Source organism: Lepisma saccharinum, chromosome 1, assembly GCF_977018435.1.
Source record: "Lepisma saccharinum chromosome 1, izLepSacc3.1, whole genome shotgun sequence".
Classification (NCBI taxonomy): domain Eukaryota; kingdom Metazoa; phylum Arthropoda; class Insecta; order Zygentoma; family Lepismatidae; genus Lepisma; species Lepisma saccharinum.
In genome coordinates this window covers 70,785,508-70,801,013 of record NC_139229.1, presented here as the reverse complement: position 1 = coordinate 70,801,013, position 15,506 = coordinate 70,785,508, and the positions used below count along the sequence as shown (strand labels likewise).

At 40.5% G+C, this 15,506-nt stretch overlaps 1 protein-coding gene across 1 annotated transcript in view; it reads right to left on the bottom strand.

Moving 5' to 3' along the window:
- Nucleotides 1–460: 460 nt before the first annotated feature.
- The window catches only part of LOC145978802 (pancreatic triacylglycerol lipase-like), a 39,401-nt gene continuing 24,355 nt past the window's right edge, over nt 461–15,506 (bottom strand). The window contains exons 5-9 of the mRNA XM_083111648.1: nt 13,944–14,183; nt 10,542–10,778; nt 5,294–5,408; nt 4,293–4,487; nt 461–1,259 (exon numbers count right to left, since the gene is read on the bottom strand). Coding sequence (XP_082967774.1) covers nt 1,016–1,259; nt 4,293–4,487; nt 5,294–5,408; nt 10,542–10,778; nt 13,944–14,183 — 1,031 coding nt within the window. The 3' untranslated portion in view covers nt 461–1,015. The remainder of the gene's footprint in view (nt 1,260–4,292; nt 4,488–5,293; nt 5,409–10,541; nt 10,779–13,943; nt 14,184–15,506) is intronic.

Here is a 15,506-nt window from a genome sequence, read left to right as displayed (position 1 = left end):
CTTGAGTACCGTAAAGTTTCGAACGATTTTTGAGCAAGAAAAATGGTTCCACGCTTATTTATTTAAATATTACAGGTTGAGTTTTTGTTTTTAAGTACACTTTATGCTAATCGGGACTGGACCAACAGTTTAAAGTGGTATCCGAAACACTATGAGGTATAAGCCAGTGGTAACGGGTATCGTTACCACTGCGCCATCTGGAAGGTCATTCAATGTTATGGTTGATATTTGATCGATTGATTTGTTTTATTTTACTTTACTTCATTGCAGCTTTGGTAATCGCGAAGATGAGGATGAATGCTGATAAAAAGAAAATGGTGAAGTTGCCATGAAAATATGTAACAAAGTTTGTAACAAATTGTATAAGAGAAGAAATACATGAATATGAATGCATGAATATGAACATGGTATTTTTTTCTGCTGAAGATCTTATAATAAATAAAATAGAAACAAGCGTTAATTAAATAAACAAAATATTTATTCACGCTACCACTTTTCTTACATAATGGCTTCTAACGAGTACGCACATGCGAATTATAAATATATAACACGTGAAGAGAAATCACTACGAACTCCAAAGTATGAATATTTTATTTTTACATGAAGTTAACTCTTACCGTTTTCTCTCTCTCTCTCTCTATCTTAATACATACAAGTATATTGTGAATTAATTGTCCTTAACTTAATTCTCCTGACAATGGCTTATTGTTTGGTTATGTTCACTAGCGTAGGAAGGTTTTCGTTTTTTGGAGGGGTTGGAATTGTAGAACTGGATATATAGCTACTTTCTAGGTATGGACAGTTAAAACTACAAAATATTTTTCAATTGCCGTTTTCAACCTTCGTTTCAAAAGTTGTTCAAAGACAAGAATGGTAATCGGAGGCCATTATTTGCAGATTTCTTTTTTGCCGAGTTCTTTAGCACTTTCATTTGCAGCTTTTGATTTTCTCAATTTTGGGGGGGGGGGCTGTACCCCATCACCTCCCCCCTGCGGGCGCCAGTGGTTATGTTTGATTATTGTACAGCACTTGTTGTGGTTTCCTGTTCTTCAATTGTTGTAGTTTCCACTTCCTCTTCTACTTCCGTCGTTTCTGTCGTGGCCATTGCCTCTTCAGTGGCTGCTTCCAACGTACCTGTTGGTTCGTCTGGGATGTACGGTGAGGTTGAACATGGCGTTGGTTCAAGCTCCAATGTCAAATGGTCCGTACTCGTTCCTATCTTGTCTTCCAAAAGTGTATTGTTACCGCAGTAGTACCAACTGAAATGTAAAATTGTAACAAATGTCAAAATTCCATGTTCTATCCAGTACTGTTAATGTGGAAAATACAATTTGCTAGCATTAACCTTAGCCTAACCCTATCAGGGCCAAGATTCGACCCAGTTCAAAGTTGGACCGTGGGTGGTTGCTTTCTGTCTAATATCTTTTTCTATATATATTTATCTATATATATAAAAATGGATGTATGTGTCTATGTGTGTATATATATTTGTTCCGGCATAACTCTCGAACGCCTGGAGGAATTTCAACCAAACTTGGTACACGCATCACTTGTAATCTGGAAACTAATACTGTGGGGGTGGGAAGGGGTGACATGTAAAAATAATCGAAATCGACCGATATTAAATTCCGCACTCTATGCATCCCGCACAACGATAGTGTTTCTCGGATTGTCTTACATTCAGGCTGATATGAGTTTGTGTTGCGAAAACGACCATATTAGTGTGGAATCCATAGTTTTCGGGGTCGCTAAAATGAATAGTGACACCCCCAATGCTGTTCAACTCTAAGTTCATCATCTATTGGCATGGGGGTGAGAGGGGGTGAAAAATGACCAACATTAGTGTCGAATCCATAGTTTTTGGAGTCTCTAAGCTAATTGGTGACATTCAGGATGAAATAAAATTACTTACATTTTACACTATAGTTAGAATTCATTATTTTCCTGTATAATAGAACATTGGGATAAATAAATTCCCCCACGTAACGTCGGGTAATCAGCTAGTATATATATATATATATATATATATATAAAAATGGATGTATGTGTGCATATATGTATGTTTGTTCCGGCATAACTCTCGAACGTCTGGAGCATTTTCAACCAAATTTGGTACACATATGACTTACAATCTGGAAAGAAATACTGTGGGGGTAAGACACCCATGGCACTCCTAGGGATAGAGGTGGGAAGGGGGTGACATGTAAAAATAATCGAAACGACCGATATTAGTGTGCAATCCATAGTTTTCGGGGTCGATAAGATGAATAGTGACACTCTCAATGCCGTTCATCTCCAAGTTCATCACCTATCGGCATGGGGGTGAGAGGAGGTGAAAAATAAAATGTCAAAAAATACCTACATTATTGTCGAATCCATAATTTTCGGGATCGCTAAGCTAATTGGTGACATTCACGATGACAATTAATCTCAAATAGGTTTATTCTTTTACATTTTCCTGTCTAATATAAGATTAGGATAAATAAATACCCGGACAACGCCGGGTAATCAGCAAGGTACCGTATACATATATTTTGTAGATATCTGTGATGCAAAATATGCCCACATAGCTACTGCGAACATCTAGACAAGAGCGAAAACAAACCACACGAAGATTCACGTGAATGCCCTAGAACAGTGGTTCTCAAACTGTGGTACGCGTACCGCCAGGGGTACATGAACGACTTGAAGGGGATACGCGATCAGCTCGGAAGAGAAATGTCGAGAATACTCACACGGCAACATTTATCACTTTTGCTGCAGGTGTGTAGAGCGGACGTCATTGTTTCAGCCTTCATAGGTTTAACACTCAACAAGAAAATAAGGCTGATTTTGTCACTGACACTTTTATCTTTGTTTAAAATGTTTTGAAATAACATATTCGTTCAAAAATCTACAATAGACTAAACTCGGAGCCGAAACTCCGCTCGAGAGTTTCAAGTGCACAGCCAGACATCAAGAAACTGTGTCAGGCTATGCAGACACATCCTTCTCATTAGAAACTCTGAGGATTTACAATAAGAACTCCAAAAGTGAGCTTCACAGTTTGTTTAGAAACTTATTTTTGTTCTTTGCATTCTTTCAAGAACTCCGGGATAACATATGACAATTCTTTGTTTTTTATTTCTTAGGATACATGTACTTCACATTTTTTTTTGTAACTAATCATAAAGATTGTAAACGTAAGAACACCCAATAAAATAATAAATGTAGGATTCTAATGTTTACATGTTTACCATCCTTCCACAAACAGCCCGAATGCCATTTTGCTCTATTGCAGGTACACGCCTCGAACATACCAAAAACGCCCCACCAACCAGGCAGCCAAAAAATTCCTCAAAACTCACTCTTTGGAGAAAACCTATGGTGGGGGTATATTACACTTTAGTTTCGACTCAAGGGTACAATGAGAAAAGAGTTTGAGAACCGCTGCTCTACAAGAAATTCTAAGCAAATGTAATTTTTCAGATATTTTTAATATTATAGCAGTTTATCGAAAGGAAAGTACATATCGAAAACAGCTTCGCTGGCGTGGGTCGAAGGTCCAACCGAGCTTTAAGTTCAAAATATCTGTAGGTTGTGGTTGCACAACTTTGTCACCTAAGCCGAAGTCACCGATGTCCTGTATTATTCAAAATATTATTTAGATGTGAGTAGTGGCTCTTTATTCTTTAACTGCAGAACATAAAAATGTATTGTAGATGTTGCAGATATGTTGTAGTAATATTATTACACTATTTGTGTTGTAGTAGTCATTGGTGTACACAGAATTATCTTTTCGTGAGGGACTGGAATTGTAAGGGTGTATAGTACATACTTGCTTTCTAGGGAGGCGGAATACACGACAAGATATTTCGTATTTTTAGAACTTTCGAGTCTAAAAAATGGCAATCAGGGAATTTTAAGGGATGTTTGCATTTACCACTTTCGCTTTTCCCTGAATTCTGCACTGCTTTTGTTTCAAAATGTTGATTTTTTTTCAAAATTTTGGAGGGGACTGTAGTCCCATCAGCCCCCTATCTGCGTCCGCCATTCGTAGTAGTAGTAGTTTTGTGTATGCTTCTTTTTTGTTATTCCTTCATGTAGTGTCTTAATTTTCCATTATAATCATGTACTCTTGTTACATTTTTTCTATATTCTGTGCAGTTAGGTGATAGATGAGCATTTGCTGAACCTTGCAGAAGAACAAAGACTGCTGAAATTAAATTAAATATTTCAAATACTGCAAAATTATTTCATTACTATTTCACCATGAAAGCCAACCATGTCAGTAAATTCCCAATAATACCTACCTATCTCCAGTTTCATCTGTGATGGTGATCTTGTTGAAGTAGATGTTATTGGGGCCCAACAACTTCATCGTGAAGTAGGGCTTGTACGAGAGTCTGGCCATGATCTTGCTTTGGTTTTCGGTCGGCGTCAGAAGACCTGGCTCCGTTGCTATCACGGTGGACAGGGTTTCGCCTCCTTTGATGACGTCAGTCGAGCTGAAAGAAACGAACGTGTGTACATTGTTCTGCAATGAAATTTACTAATTGACCCGTGGAATTGCAGTTGCTTTGTGTATGCCCTTTAGCCAATTTCATCTCATCATCTTCCATGGTCATCACCGCGATTAGTCTTACGAGGCCAACAAATGGCTTCATACTACCGGCGAATAGTGACTCTGAATTAGGTGAAGGGCTAATAGAACGAAAATGGGGTAATAGAAAAAATTATATCAATAATTTCACATACTTATTAGTTACTTATTGTAAAAAGACACACAAAATTCTGGTCAGAAAATCCATTTTACGTATACCCCATTTCCTTTCTACTATCCCATTACCTAATTCAGAGCCACCGCTGCTTCATACATTCTATTATTTATACACGAGTACTTAAGCAATAACAGGCCTCCCCGATGGCGCAGTGGTAGCGGCGCCGCCTTGTAATCAAGGGGTCCCGGGTTCGATACCCGGTGGAGGCACAAGTGGTTCGGATCCCACTTTAAACTGTAGGTCCAGTCCCGATTAGCCTTACTGTGCATAAAGTGGACTTAAAACCTCAACTCAAGTCAAGTTAAGCAATAACATTCTCAAGCTGTTTAAATTCTCACAAATCCGTTTTGATTGTGATGTTAAAGTATTATGCTTGCTGCCGTAATGATGCGCAGTAGAGAAGCGCAATAAACTTCTGCACATGCGCAGATTGATTGCAGACGTCGAAACTTTTGAGCCAATTAGTGGACCCTCATCAAGTATGGGTCCAAAACATAAATGGGAATGATGTGGAACTCAAACAGTATACTTACTCGGAATTCATGTCGAACTTTGCGAATCTCCCGTTGACGTCCAGTTGCAATCTGAGTTCACCTCTGGTGATTATGGTCTTGTCTGAAATCTCTATGGCCGCCCTTAGCTGTTCACCTGGAAAGAGTTGAAAGAAATGTTTTTCAGTACATTGTCACACGAGGCTTTCGCGTGTACTGTATCAGTGTAAAACACTGTCTTTGCTTATTTCCATGAAGTTATGTGATGAATGCAAGTATATATATATATATATACTTGTTTTCTTGCACAATATTTACTCAAATTTCATTTTACCTCTAAGAAACAATATTAAATAATTTATATTTCTTTACGTTTCTGAACTAGCAGTTTATTGTCCTAAGGACACCTCTTAAACGAGCAATGTTGATTGAACGGAATTATTAGGTTCTGCACCCTAAAATTTACGCCGTCCTGTATTTATGATTGAATCCGATGAATACGTGTGATTACATATATATGTATATGTAGGTATCTTTTATCTGCCGAATATTTACATTTAAGCAGTCATGTTTATTATTTCAAATTACATCGCATCTCTTCGCATAAGTTGATTGATACTTAATCCGGATTATTTACACTATGAATATTTACATTTAAAAGTTTTAAAATAGTAATGACGTATTTTATCCTCATAATAATTAAGATGTGAACTATTTCCATTATAAATCACAATCTTTACGCATATGAATGTACGCGTATCGTATATCTGTACATATGTATGTGTGTATTCGGCCGGATATTTATTTTCTGAAAAACAGAATATATATATACAGGGTTACTTCAAACTCGACGTATTCCTTTGAAGGCATGATAGTACAGCGAATGCAACAAATTTAATCCTAAAATGCCTTATACCAAGGGGGTCCATTTTCGAGATATTCCACATTTATTGATTTTGTTGAAAAACTCCCGATTTCCAGGTTCAAAATTAAAATAAGAAAAAAGTGGTGATGGAATTCAACTTCTTTTAATCTGTATGTCATGCCAACACGTTGACAAAGTTTTATGAACAGTAAACATATTCAAAGAGCAGGTCAATACTTGCTCGATGTTTAAATTTTCAATGAAGTTGCTTACCAAAAAGCAGCAAATATCTCAAAATATCAATAAGACACTAAGCGTACAAACTACTAGAAAAACTTCCTTGTTTTATCAGCTGTCCGACAAAGTATTATAATGTTCACAAAAAATTAAAAAATCTGAAAAAAAGTTCAATAACAACGGGACAGGTAGAGCGCGACTATGAATTGGAAATTGAAAGAACAATTAAATAAAAGAAAGTTTGTATGTAAGAATGGATATAGTTCACAAGTCTATCTCAAAATATTCTCCTCTATGTCGAATTCACGCCCGAACCCGATTCCTTACTTCTGTTTTAGTTACTCTTGAAGTGAAAGATCGTTTCTTTGTTTGAGATTTTCCACGGAAAGCACTGGTGTTGCATAAACTAAAGCCTTCATGTGCCCCCACACATCAAAATCGAGAGCAAAAAAGTCGGGACACCTTGCAGGCCACGGGATTCGGTCTACTCTACCGATCCAACTCCTTGGAAAAGTTGCGTCCAGACACTGCCGTACGGTGACTTCATAGTATTACCAACTACCACAATCTCCATGTTTGTGCACCAAAAGCACAAAGTGAAGCCATCAGGTTCAGATAGACGTTTTTCTATGAATTTATAGATGGGAGTAATTGACAACTATTTGATTGAGCTCTACTTTCTGCCTCGAACTTTAAACGGGGAGAATTACGAAGAATTTTAAAGAAATGAGCTGATGACATCCCTCTCGCAACAAGACGACAAATGATATTCCAGAACTACGGCTGTCCAGTCCAGCGCACTATCGAGTCACCGTACGGCAGTGTCGGGACGCAACTTTTCCAAGGAGTTTGATCGGTAGAGTAGGGCCAATCCCCGTATATACAGGGTGTTTCTAAAGGTCGTTTACAACGCTTGGGAGGTGATTCCTCACACGAAAACAAGCAAAAAGTCTAAGTTCCATTTTTACGACTGAGGCTTCGTTTCCGAGATAGGAGCCTCGCAAAAGGTGACAAAGTGAACGTCACACTTAACTGGGACGAATACTATCACAGATAGAGAGGCGGTTCCAAGGGAATCATAAAGGAATCGTATGTGCTCAGTCCGGAAGTCACTATGAAAAGTTCACTGCACGCATGCGCAATGGAGTCCTCAAAGGAATTGGGGATTTCCAGCAACAACAATGCATGGAAAAGGTATGTAACGCAGCAAGAAGGACCGTGACAATGAGAAATGCGTTCAAGACAACACATCCCGACCTCAAACATCAAAACATGACCACCGAACACAAAATCCGAAAAGTTGAGCACGGTTGCATACCCCAGTTACACGCGAGGAATGAACGAATCATGTCATGTGGCATACGAGAGACAGGAGGAGGGAAAGAAAAACACAATATCAGATGATTGCGACAACGTGTATTTTTACACGCGACAACTGCGTAATATCCCCCCCCCACACACACACACAACAAACAACAAATGCTACAATATCTTACGCACAGACAGTCCGTGTCACTGTACACCAACTGAAGATGTCACTTTCACCACACAAAGGGGGTGGGGAGCAATACCAAAAGTGTTCTCACTGGTATTTGCCGAGGGCAATAATCACAGACGGTTTTCAAAATGTCTGCCGTTTACTTCTACGCAGAGATGACAGCGACGAATCAAGGATTGTCGAGTACGAGCAAACAAGCCAGGTGTATCTGCTACCGTCGCGGCGGCGACGTTGATGCGAGCAACGAGGTCCTCAGCTGATGTGACAGGTGTGTCGTATACGAGGGTTTTCATTTCTCCACAGAAGAAAAAATCGAGAGGGTTGAGATCTGGCGACCTCGGTGGCCAAGGCACAGGCTCATCCCTACCAATGAACCTATTGCGAAACACGTCATGCAGGAAATGTCGTACATTACGATCGAAATGAGCTGGTGCACCATCGTGTTGGTACCACATTTCTTGCCGCAGTGCCAAAGGTACGGTCTCCAACAGTTCAGGCAGAACCTCACTAAGAAATGCATGATACGTGCGACCATTCAGGCGAACAGGGAGAATGTATGGTCCAATTAAATGATCATGTACTATCCCGCACCACACATTCACTGAAAACCTGTGCTGGTGATGGGCCACAAAAAGTGCATGTGGGTTGTCAAAGTCCCATACATGACTGTTTCTACTATTGAAGACATCCATCCTGGTGAAAATGGCTTCATCTGTCCACAATACGTTTGCCCCGAAGTGAGGGTTTGTGTCCAGCTGATGCAACAACCATTGGCAAAACTCCATACGAGGGCGAAAGTCACGAGGTAACAGTTCTTGTACTTTCTGCAGTTTAGAAGGGTGCATTCCTTCATCTGACAACACTCGCCAAACATTCACATGAGACGTGTTTCGTGCCCGAGCGAGCACTCGCGTACTGGTGCCAGGATGTTCTGCGACCGCTGTTAACACATCTTCTGCAAACTGATGTGTGCGTACACTTCGGGGTCTTCCAACTTCTTGTCGCGGTGGTAACACTGACCCTGTTTCACGCAGTCGACTGTCCACTACCTGAAAGAAGGTGTGCGACGGTAAACGTCTATGTGGAAAGCGTTCTCCATAAAGACGCCTTGCCTCACGGCTATTACCACGTGCCTCCCCATACATGAGATGCATGTCTGCTAGCTGCTGGGTCGTATACGCAGCCATCTGTGTAATAGGGAGCTGGAACTGCAAAGTATTGTTTTTGTTTAACACTGGCACACTGCACAAATCGGCCGTATCACCGTACGAACACCACAGACCAATTGTTGCGATACTTGACTTGCCCACTCCACCACGTCAACTTCTTTCAATGCAACATACTAGTACTCTTCAATGCGTATGACAACCTAGAGCGAACTGCTGATCATATCCCAGCACCTGCAACACGATTGGGACGACTGCCGGAGAGAACCAACCCTTCGAGCTCATCTCGCGGGAACAGCAGTCATGAAGGTCAAACGTAGACTACGAGAGCCAGACTTGCCTGTGCAGCGCTTCCAAAACTGGTATCTTTTACGTCACAATGAACACTTTTGGTATTGCTCCCCACCCCCTTTGTGTGGTGAAAGTGACATCTTCAGTTGGTGTACAGTGACACGGACTGTCTGTGCGTAAGATATTGTAGCATTTGTTGTTTGTTGTGTGTGTGTGTGGGGGGGGGGGATATTACGTAGTTGTCGCGTGTAAAAATACACGTTGTCGCAATCATCTGATATTGTGTTTTTCTTTCCCTCCTCCTGTCTCTCGTATGCCACATGACATGATTCGTTCATTCCTCGCGTGTAACTGGGGTATGCAACCGTGCTCAACTTTTCGGATTTTGTGTTCGGTGGTCATGTTTTGATGTTTGAGGTCGGGATGTGTTGTCTTGAACGCATTTCTCATTGTCACGGTCCTTCTTGCTGCGTTACATACCTTTTCCATGCATTGTTGTTGCTGGAAATCCCCAATTCCTTTGAGGACTCCATTGCGCATGCGTGCAGTGAACTTTTCATAGTGACTTCCGGACTGAGCACATACGATTCCTTTATGATTCCCTTGGAACCGCCTCTCTATCTGTGATAGTATTCGTCCCAGTTAGGTGTGACGTTCACTTTGTCACCTTTTGCGAGGCTCCTATCTCGGAAACGAAGCCTCAGTCGTAAAAATGGAACTTAGACTTTTTGCTTGTTTTCGTGTGAGGAATCACCTCCCAAGCGTTGTAAACGACCTTTAGAAACACCCTGTATATATACGCTATGAATATATTTTTTCACATAGACGATGTATATTTGTTCTCGTCACCGAAGTTCCCGGGTTCAAATCAAGGTGTAGGCATGGGGGTTACTTGTGAATGTCCTTCAATTTCATAATATCATCGCTCATTCATATCGTCACGATTAGCCAAAAGTGGCAGGAAAATGACTATATATATATATATAAAATTTGCCTATGTTTGCCTGCTTGATATTTAGACAGTGAATTATTTACAATAAAAAATAAAAGTATGTCCCTGTACATTTCTAATAGTTTTAAATACCGGATGCTTACGCTTCCACAGTCACATACACGTTTATATAATTTCTCAGAATAGATTCTGCATTAAGGAGCCGAATATTAGTAAGCTTCCGGTTGAATGCTGGATGTCGTATAAGGCTTATTAGCAGTCGCGTTCGCTGATTTACTTACCGCACAGCGTCTTGCCACTCCTGGTGACCAAATACAAGGATCCCTGTCCTGGGTTGTCCTGCGCGATGGCCCCGCAAGTGTTGTTCTCGCAGGAGAAACATTCGCCGTGGACAAAGTCCCTTTCGAAGTTCTGAAGACCGGGGCAGGGGAATCCAACGAAGCGACACTTTCCGGTCAAAGCCTCCAGGTACATCTGCCACGAGCGAGCGTGGCTGCAGTGAGAATTGATCACACGACCTGCAAGAAAATAGTTTTTAAAGTCGTGCATTGCTTCTCCAAAATGCAGTGCACTATGCAGTGGAAAGAGGTACGGTATTGTGACGACGTCTACTTATTTAACGTGCCTGACGTCGTTCTGGTTCTACATTACAATGGTAATGTCAAACCCACAAAAACAATTAAACAAATAAACAAAAGGCAATCATTAATAACCTATTTACCTTTTGTCCAGCGTAAGTGCCATCAGTTGGAGCCCAAGAGATTACATAGGGTAGAACAAATCACACCACAGGGTTAGTTCTATATATAATGTAATTTCTATAAAAGAGCACATGCATAAACATTACATCATTGTCCCTTTCATTCATACATTCACTCACGCATTCATATCTCGGCAATCTAATAGACATGAGTAATTAGTACAAAAATAGTTCGGCGGCATGTTTAAAGTTAGCTACATTGATTTAAACTGTTCTTAATTTGACATTTACTTTTGCATTTCCAGGAAAAACCCATGTTCCGGTAGGAGCTTAACCTGTACGACAAAACACTACTCCTTTTATGTTGTTGTAATTGAATGTTAATCTTTATATTGTTACGTTTGAGGTTAACTAGGATCACTGTTATATAATTATATTGACAATTTATAGCGTCGTACAATCTGAATGTTAATTACTTTGGATAAATGAATACTTGGAAGCTGTACGGTTTTACATGTTAAAATTATAGTTGATACAATTTAATCACCGTAATAAGCAATGTCTCTTCGAGATGATTTTTTACGTAATTAGCGAGTTCATTGGATGTCACGACGGGGCGAACGAAGCTTATCCATTTTCACGTCCATTCCGGCTTACCTTTGTCGGCTCTGACTGAAGTCCTCGTGGTCGAGATATGGATGCTTGGCGGCGTGGTCAATAGCTGGCTTCCGGGCGATAAGATTGGATTTCCGCATCTTCAAGGGTGGCAACTAGGTCGGACGCCCCCCTTAGCGGGGCCTTTCGCTGTCTCTACTCCATCTTGATAGTAAACAACCACGTGCGAAATAAACACAACACGGAACGGTGCGACACACAAAGCGGATCTTTACGCGGGTGGTTCGCGAGAGATTGTCCACGATAACACGTCGAAGAAAATCTGAGTAAAACTGTGTCTTCCGCTTCTCCGCTCGTCTATTTATTTGCGATTCATAAGGTTCGTTACGGTACCCTCTCTTGCCAAGCGTTGGTAAATCGTCCTCAAGTCGTAGCCTCTTGTCCTGCTATCTTCGCCCGTGTATTTGGAGTTCTTTGACCCTTCTCCAAAAGCACCTCGAAGAGAGGTTACCCAAAGACCGGGCCCATTGTCACCTGCACGTTCGTTCCGAAGAGAGTGCCTGGGAGTCTGTAGTTATTGTTGTCCAGTCTCGTTGTTTAATCTTTAATATCTGGCTTAATTCATCTCCTATCAAATTCTGCTTTTGGGATTTCGTCGATTACAATCTGCTGCTGGGCTGTCTTTAATTTCAGTTGAATCTGATCATTGGTAGTAAAGTTGTATTTTATGTTTTTTAACCCGAGGATCGGCCTCTTCTCTCGGGAAACAGGCTAGTCCTCCGCACTCCGCCGTCCAACTCCCGGTGAACAGCCACAATCCAATGCATATTATTGCTTATTACGGCGATTAATTGATTTACCTGATAATTAGCAAGATTTTATCGTTATAGTATGCCATGCAAGCAAAAGAAATACTTAAAAAAACAATTGTAACATGAGCAGAAAATTTCACTTTGGTCGCTATCTTCGGGTACACCCATTGGTGCCCGCAGAACAATTTTAAGAAAGATAAAAAAGAAATAGTGTTCTGAATGGATACTTACAGGTTTAGACAGAGGATGATTCAAAGTCCGCCATCAGAGGACAACATGGTTATTTGTGCAGAGATTGACAAATGAAAAGAGGCGAAATATGCGGTTTTCAATCTAATGTGCTTCAATTTTCAACGTTACAGCCTCAAGCCTGGATGAGAACTTAAAATACCTTGTTTCCACATGCTTCGTCCTTGCAGGAAGCATTTACGCTATTACAAAACCGTACCGTAAAATAATTCAGAAAAATATACGTGTACGGATGATATTTATAATTATACACTATGCCCTGTGCAATAATTTAATGATAACGTATATGTTTTCTTTGTATTAAGCAGGAATTTTCCCCTTCTAGTTTCGTCCTCTAATTCTTTTTGTTATAACTCTCAAAATTATAATTATTGTAAATAAGAAGAATAAGTCCGTGGCGACCAAAACAGACCAACCGTGTCGAAAAGTGTAATATCATGTTAAAAAAATCACTTAACAACAACTATGAAAATAAAGGTACAATCTACAATCGTACGGAATAGCTATGTACGAGCATACTTTCCTTTAACGGACCTATAATGACAGAATTCAGCACTTAAATTGTGAAAATAGCAAGTGATGTACAAAGTATGTACTATGCAAATTTTAATGTTTTTATTTTTCAGTTCGAGTCCATTTCTGTTGTCGAGGATCATCTGTTTAGAAATCCTGGTTTTGCAGCACTGATTATTCATGTATTGTGTTCCGAGATAATTTATCAGGTTCCAATCATATTAAACTAGCAATGTAATATACTAATAACAACACGTCCAAGATAGAAGGACAGTTGCATGTCTGAAGCGCAAGGACACAACTACCGTGCTGCCACCTACAATTAGCTTTGCCTGACCAGCCCCATTGCACGAGCGGTTAGCGACAGCTTTAGCACCTTGGTAAATATACTGTCAGGAGTGATGTTATGACGTCATGTGTTTATTGTCTGCTGCGCAAAATACACCAAGAGCACTAAACCTTACCTACCTAACCTACCTACATGCTTATATCTGCTTTAGATGCGTACGTGAGTAGGTTAGGCAAGCTGTTGTTAGCATATATCTCCACGTTGCTATGGCTGTCGCTTGCCGTTCGTCCCCATTGTTACCAGGTTGAAAGTGCCTCCTACCTCGCTTTGCTCTAAAGTTGAGCTTCAATGGGGGCGCCCATTCATTGTTGTCGCGATTAGCCTGGAGAGGAATAGAAGCGATGAAAAATAACAACAGTAGCAATTTAAGTAAGAAATCTTGCAGAGCGAGAGAAAAGTTAAGAAAGTACCTTGGTGCATTTCTTTAATCAGCGACGTTACTTACTCAGTGTGAGTGATCCTTCAAGGACGTCAGGGAGATTTATATTGAGGCAGTTCTTCTGGCCGAGACCTCCGTTCGGGTAATAGTCGACGTGTCCAATGGCCTGGTTGATGCTGACTCCGCCGGTGGTGATTGGTCCACCGTCAGTGTGGATGACTTCGACGAAATCGGCGTCCGATCTGTCGAGGCCAACTCCGCCGGGAACGCTCTCTCCCTCGAAGAACAGACCAGCTGGGTCTAAACCTGAAATTTAAAAAAATGAATATACTTGTATTTATACCTATATCTACACACACGCACGCACAAATGCACACACATGAAGCCGGAGCCTCCCCGTGGCGTAATGGTAACGTTCTCTCCTTGTAATCAAGTGTTCCCAGGTTCTATACTAGGTGGAGGCACATTACACGGTGGTTCAAATTCCACTTTAAATTATAGGTCCAGTCCCGATTAGCCTATCTGCGCATAAAGTGGACTTAAAACAACAATTCAACATGAAGCCTTTCCACCGAAGTTCCCGTGTTCGAATCCAGGCCTGGGGATGAGTGTTCTATGTGACGGTCACTTCATCATTTTATCTAATAATCACTCATCCTCAACGTCGTGATTGGTTAAAAGTAGCAGAAAAGCGACGCAAAATAACAAAAATTCAAATACACACACCTTTCCCTGCACATAGAACCTACCAATAATGAGGCATGTAGACAGGCTTCGTGGCGGAGTGGTTAGCACAGCGCGTTACGACGATAAGGGTATTCTTTGTGAGTGTACCATCATCAGTTTTACCATATCATCAAGAGGTAGAAAAGGGATGGAAGGTAACGAAATGGAAAGGAAAGAAAGAAAGCGCGTACATGTTACATGTTAAATTTTTCTGTAACACACTACGCTAGTTTAAAGATTTACCTAAGTCGAACTTTTGAGACATCCAGATATACCATGACGGCTATATCTTGTTGTTGTTTATAGGAAGTCATATATATTTCGGATAATAAGTTAATTTCACAAACTTGATTCATTGTGAATCTACTTGCATAGATTGAGGACAGGAATACTGTTTTCGAGGGTTCGCAGAGTTGGAAGGAGACGTACAACGCAAAGTATTGTTAAGAAAAGTTGTTGGCCTTAATTACCCCTTTCCCCCGTGAAAGTTTGTGCGATGACACATTACTGACACAAACACGCACGCAAACACACACACACACACACATGTATATATGTATATGAGTTTGTGTTTCTTATAAATCCACTTTATACACACTAAGGCTAATCGGAACTGGAACTGCATATTAAAGTGGTATCCGAACCACTATGTGCCTCCATATTTATATGTAAGTTTGTGATGTGTGTGGACGTTGACAGATTGGTCGTTTCGGAGAACTTTCGGAAGTTCCCCAAATAGTGAAAAATTTTCGTAGTGTGTGAAATTAGTTCCAATGAAGCATTTCAGGCGGCAGCACAAGTGCAAAAGTGTTTAGGATCTCCCATAAACGTATAAGCAAAGTTCATTATGACATTACATCATGTGTACTTAGGCCTATAGATGGCCAGAAAATAAAGTAGCTT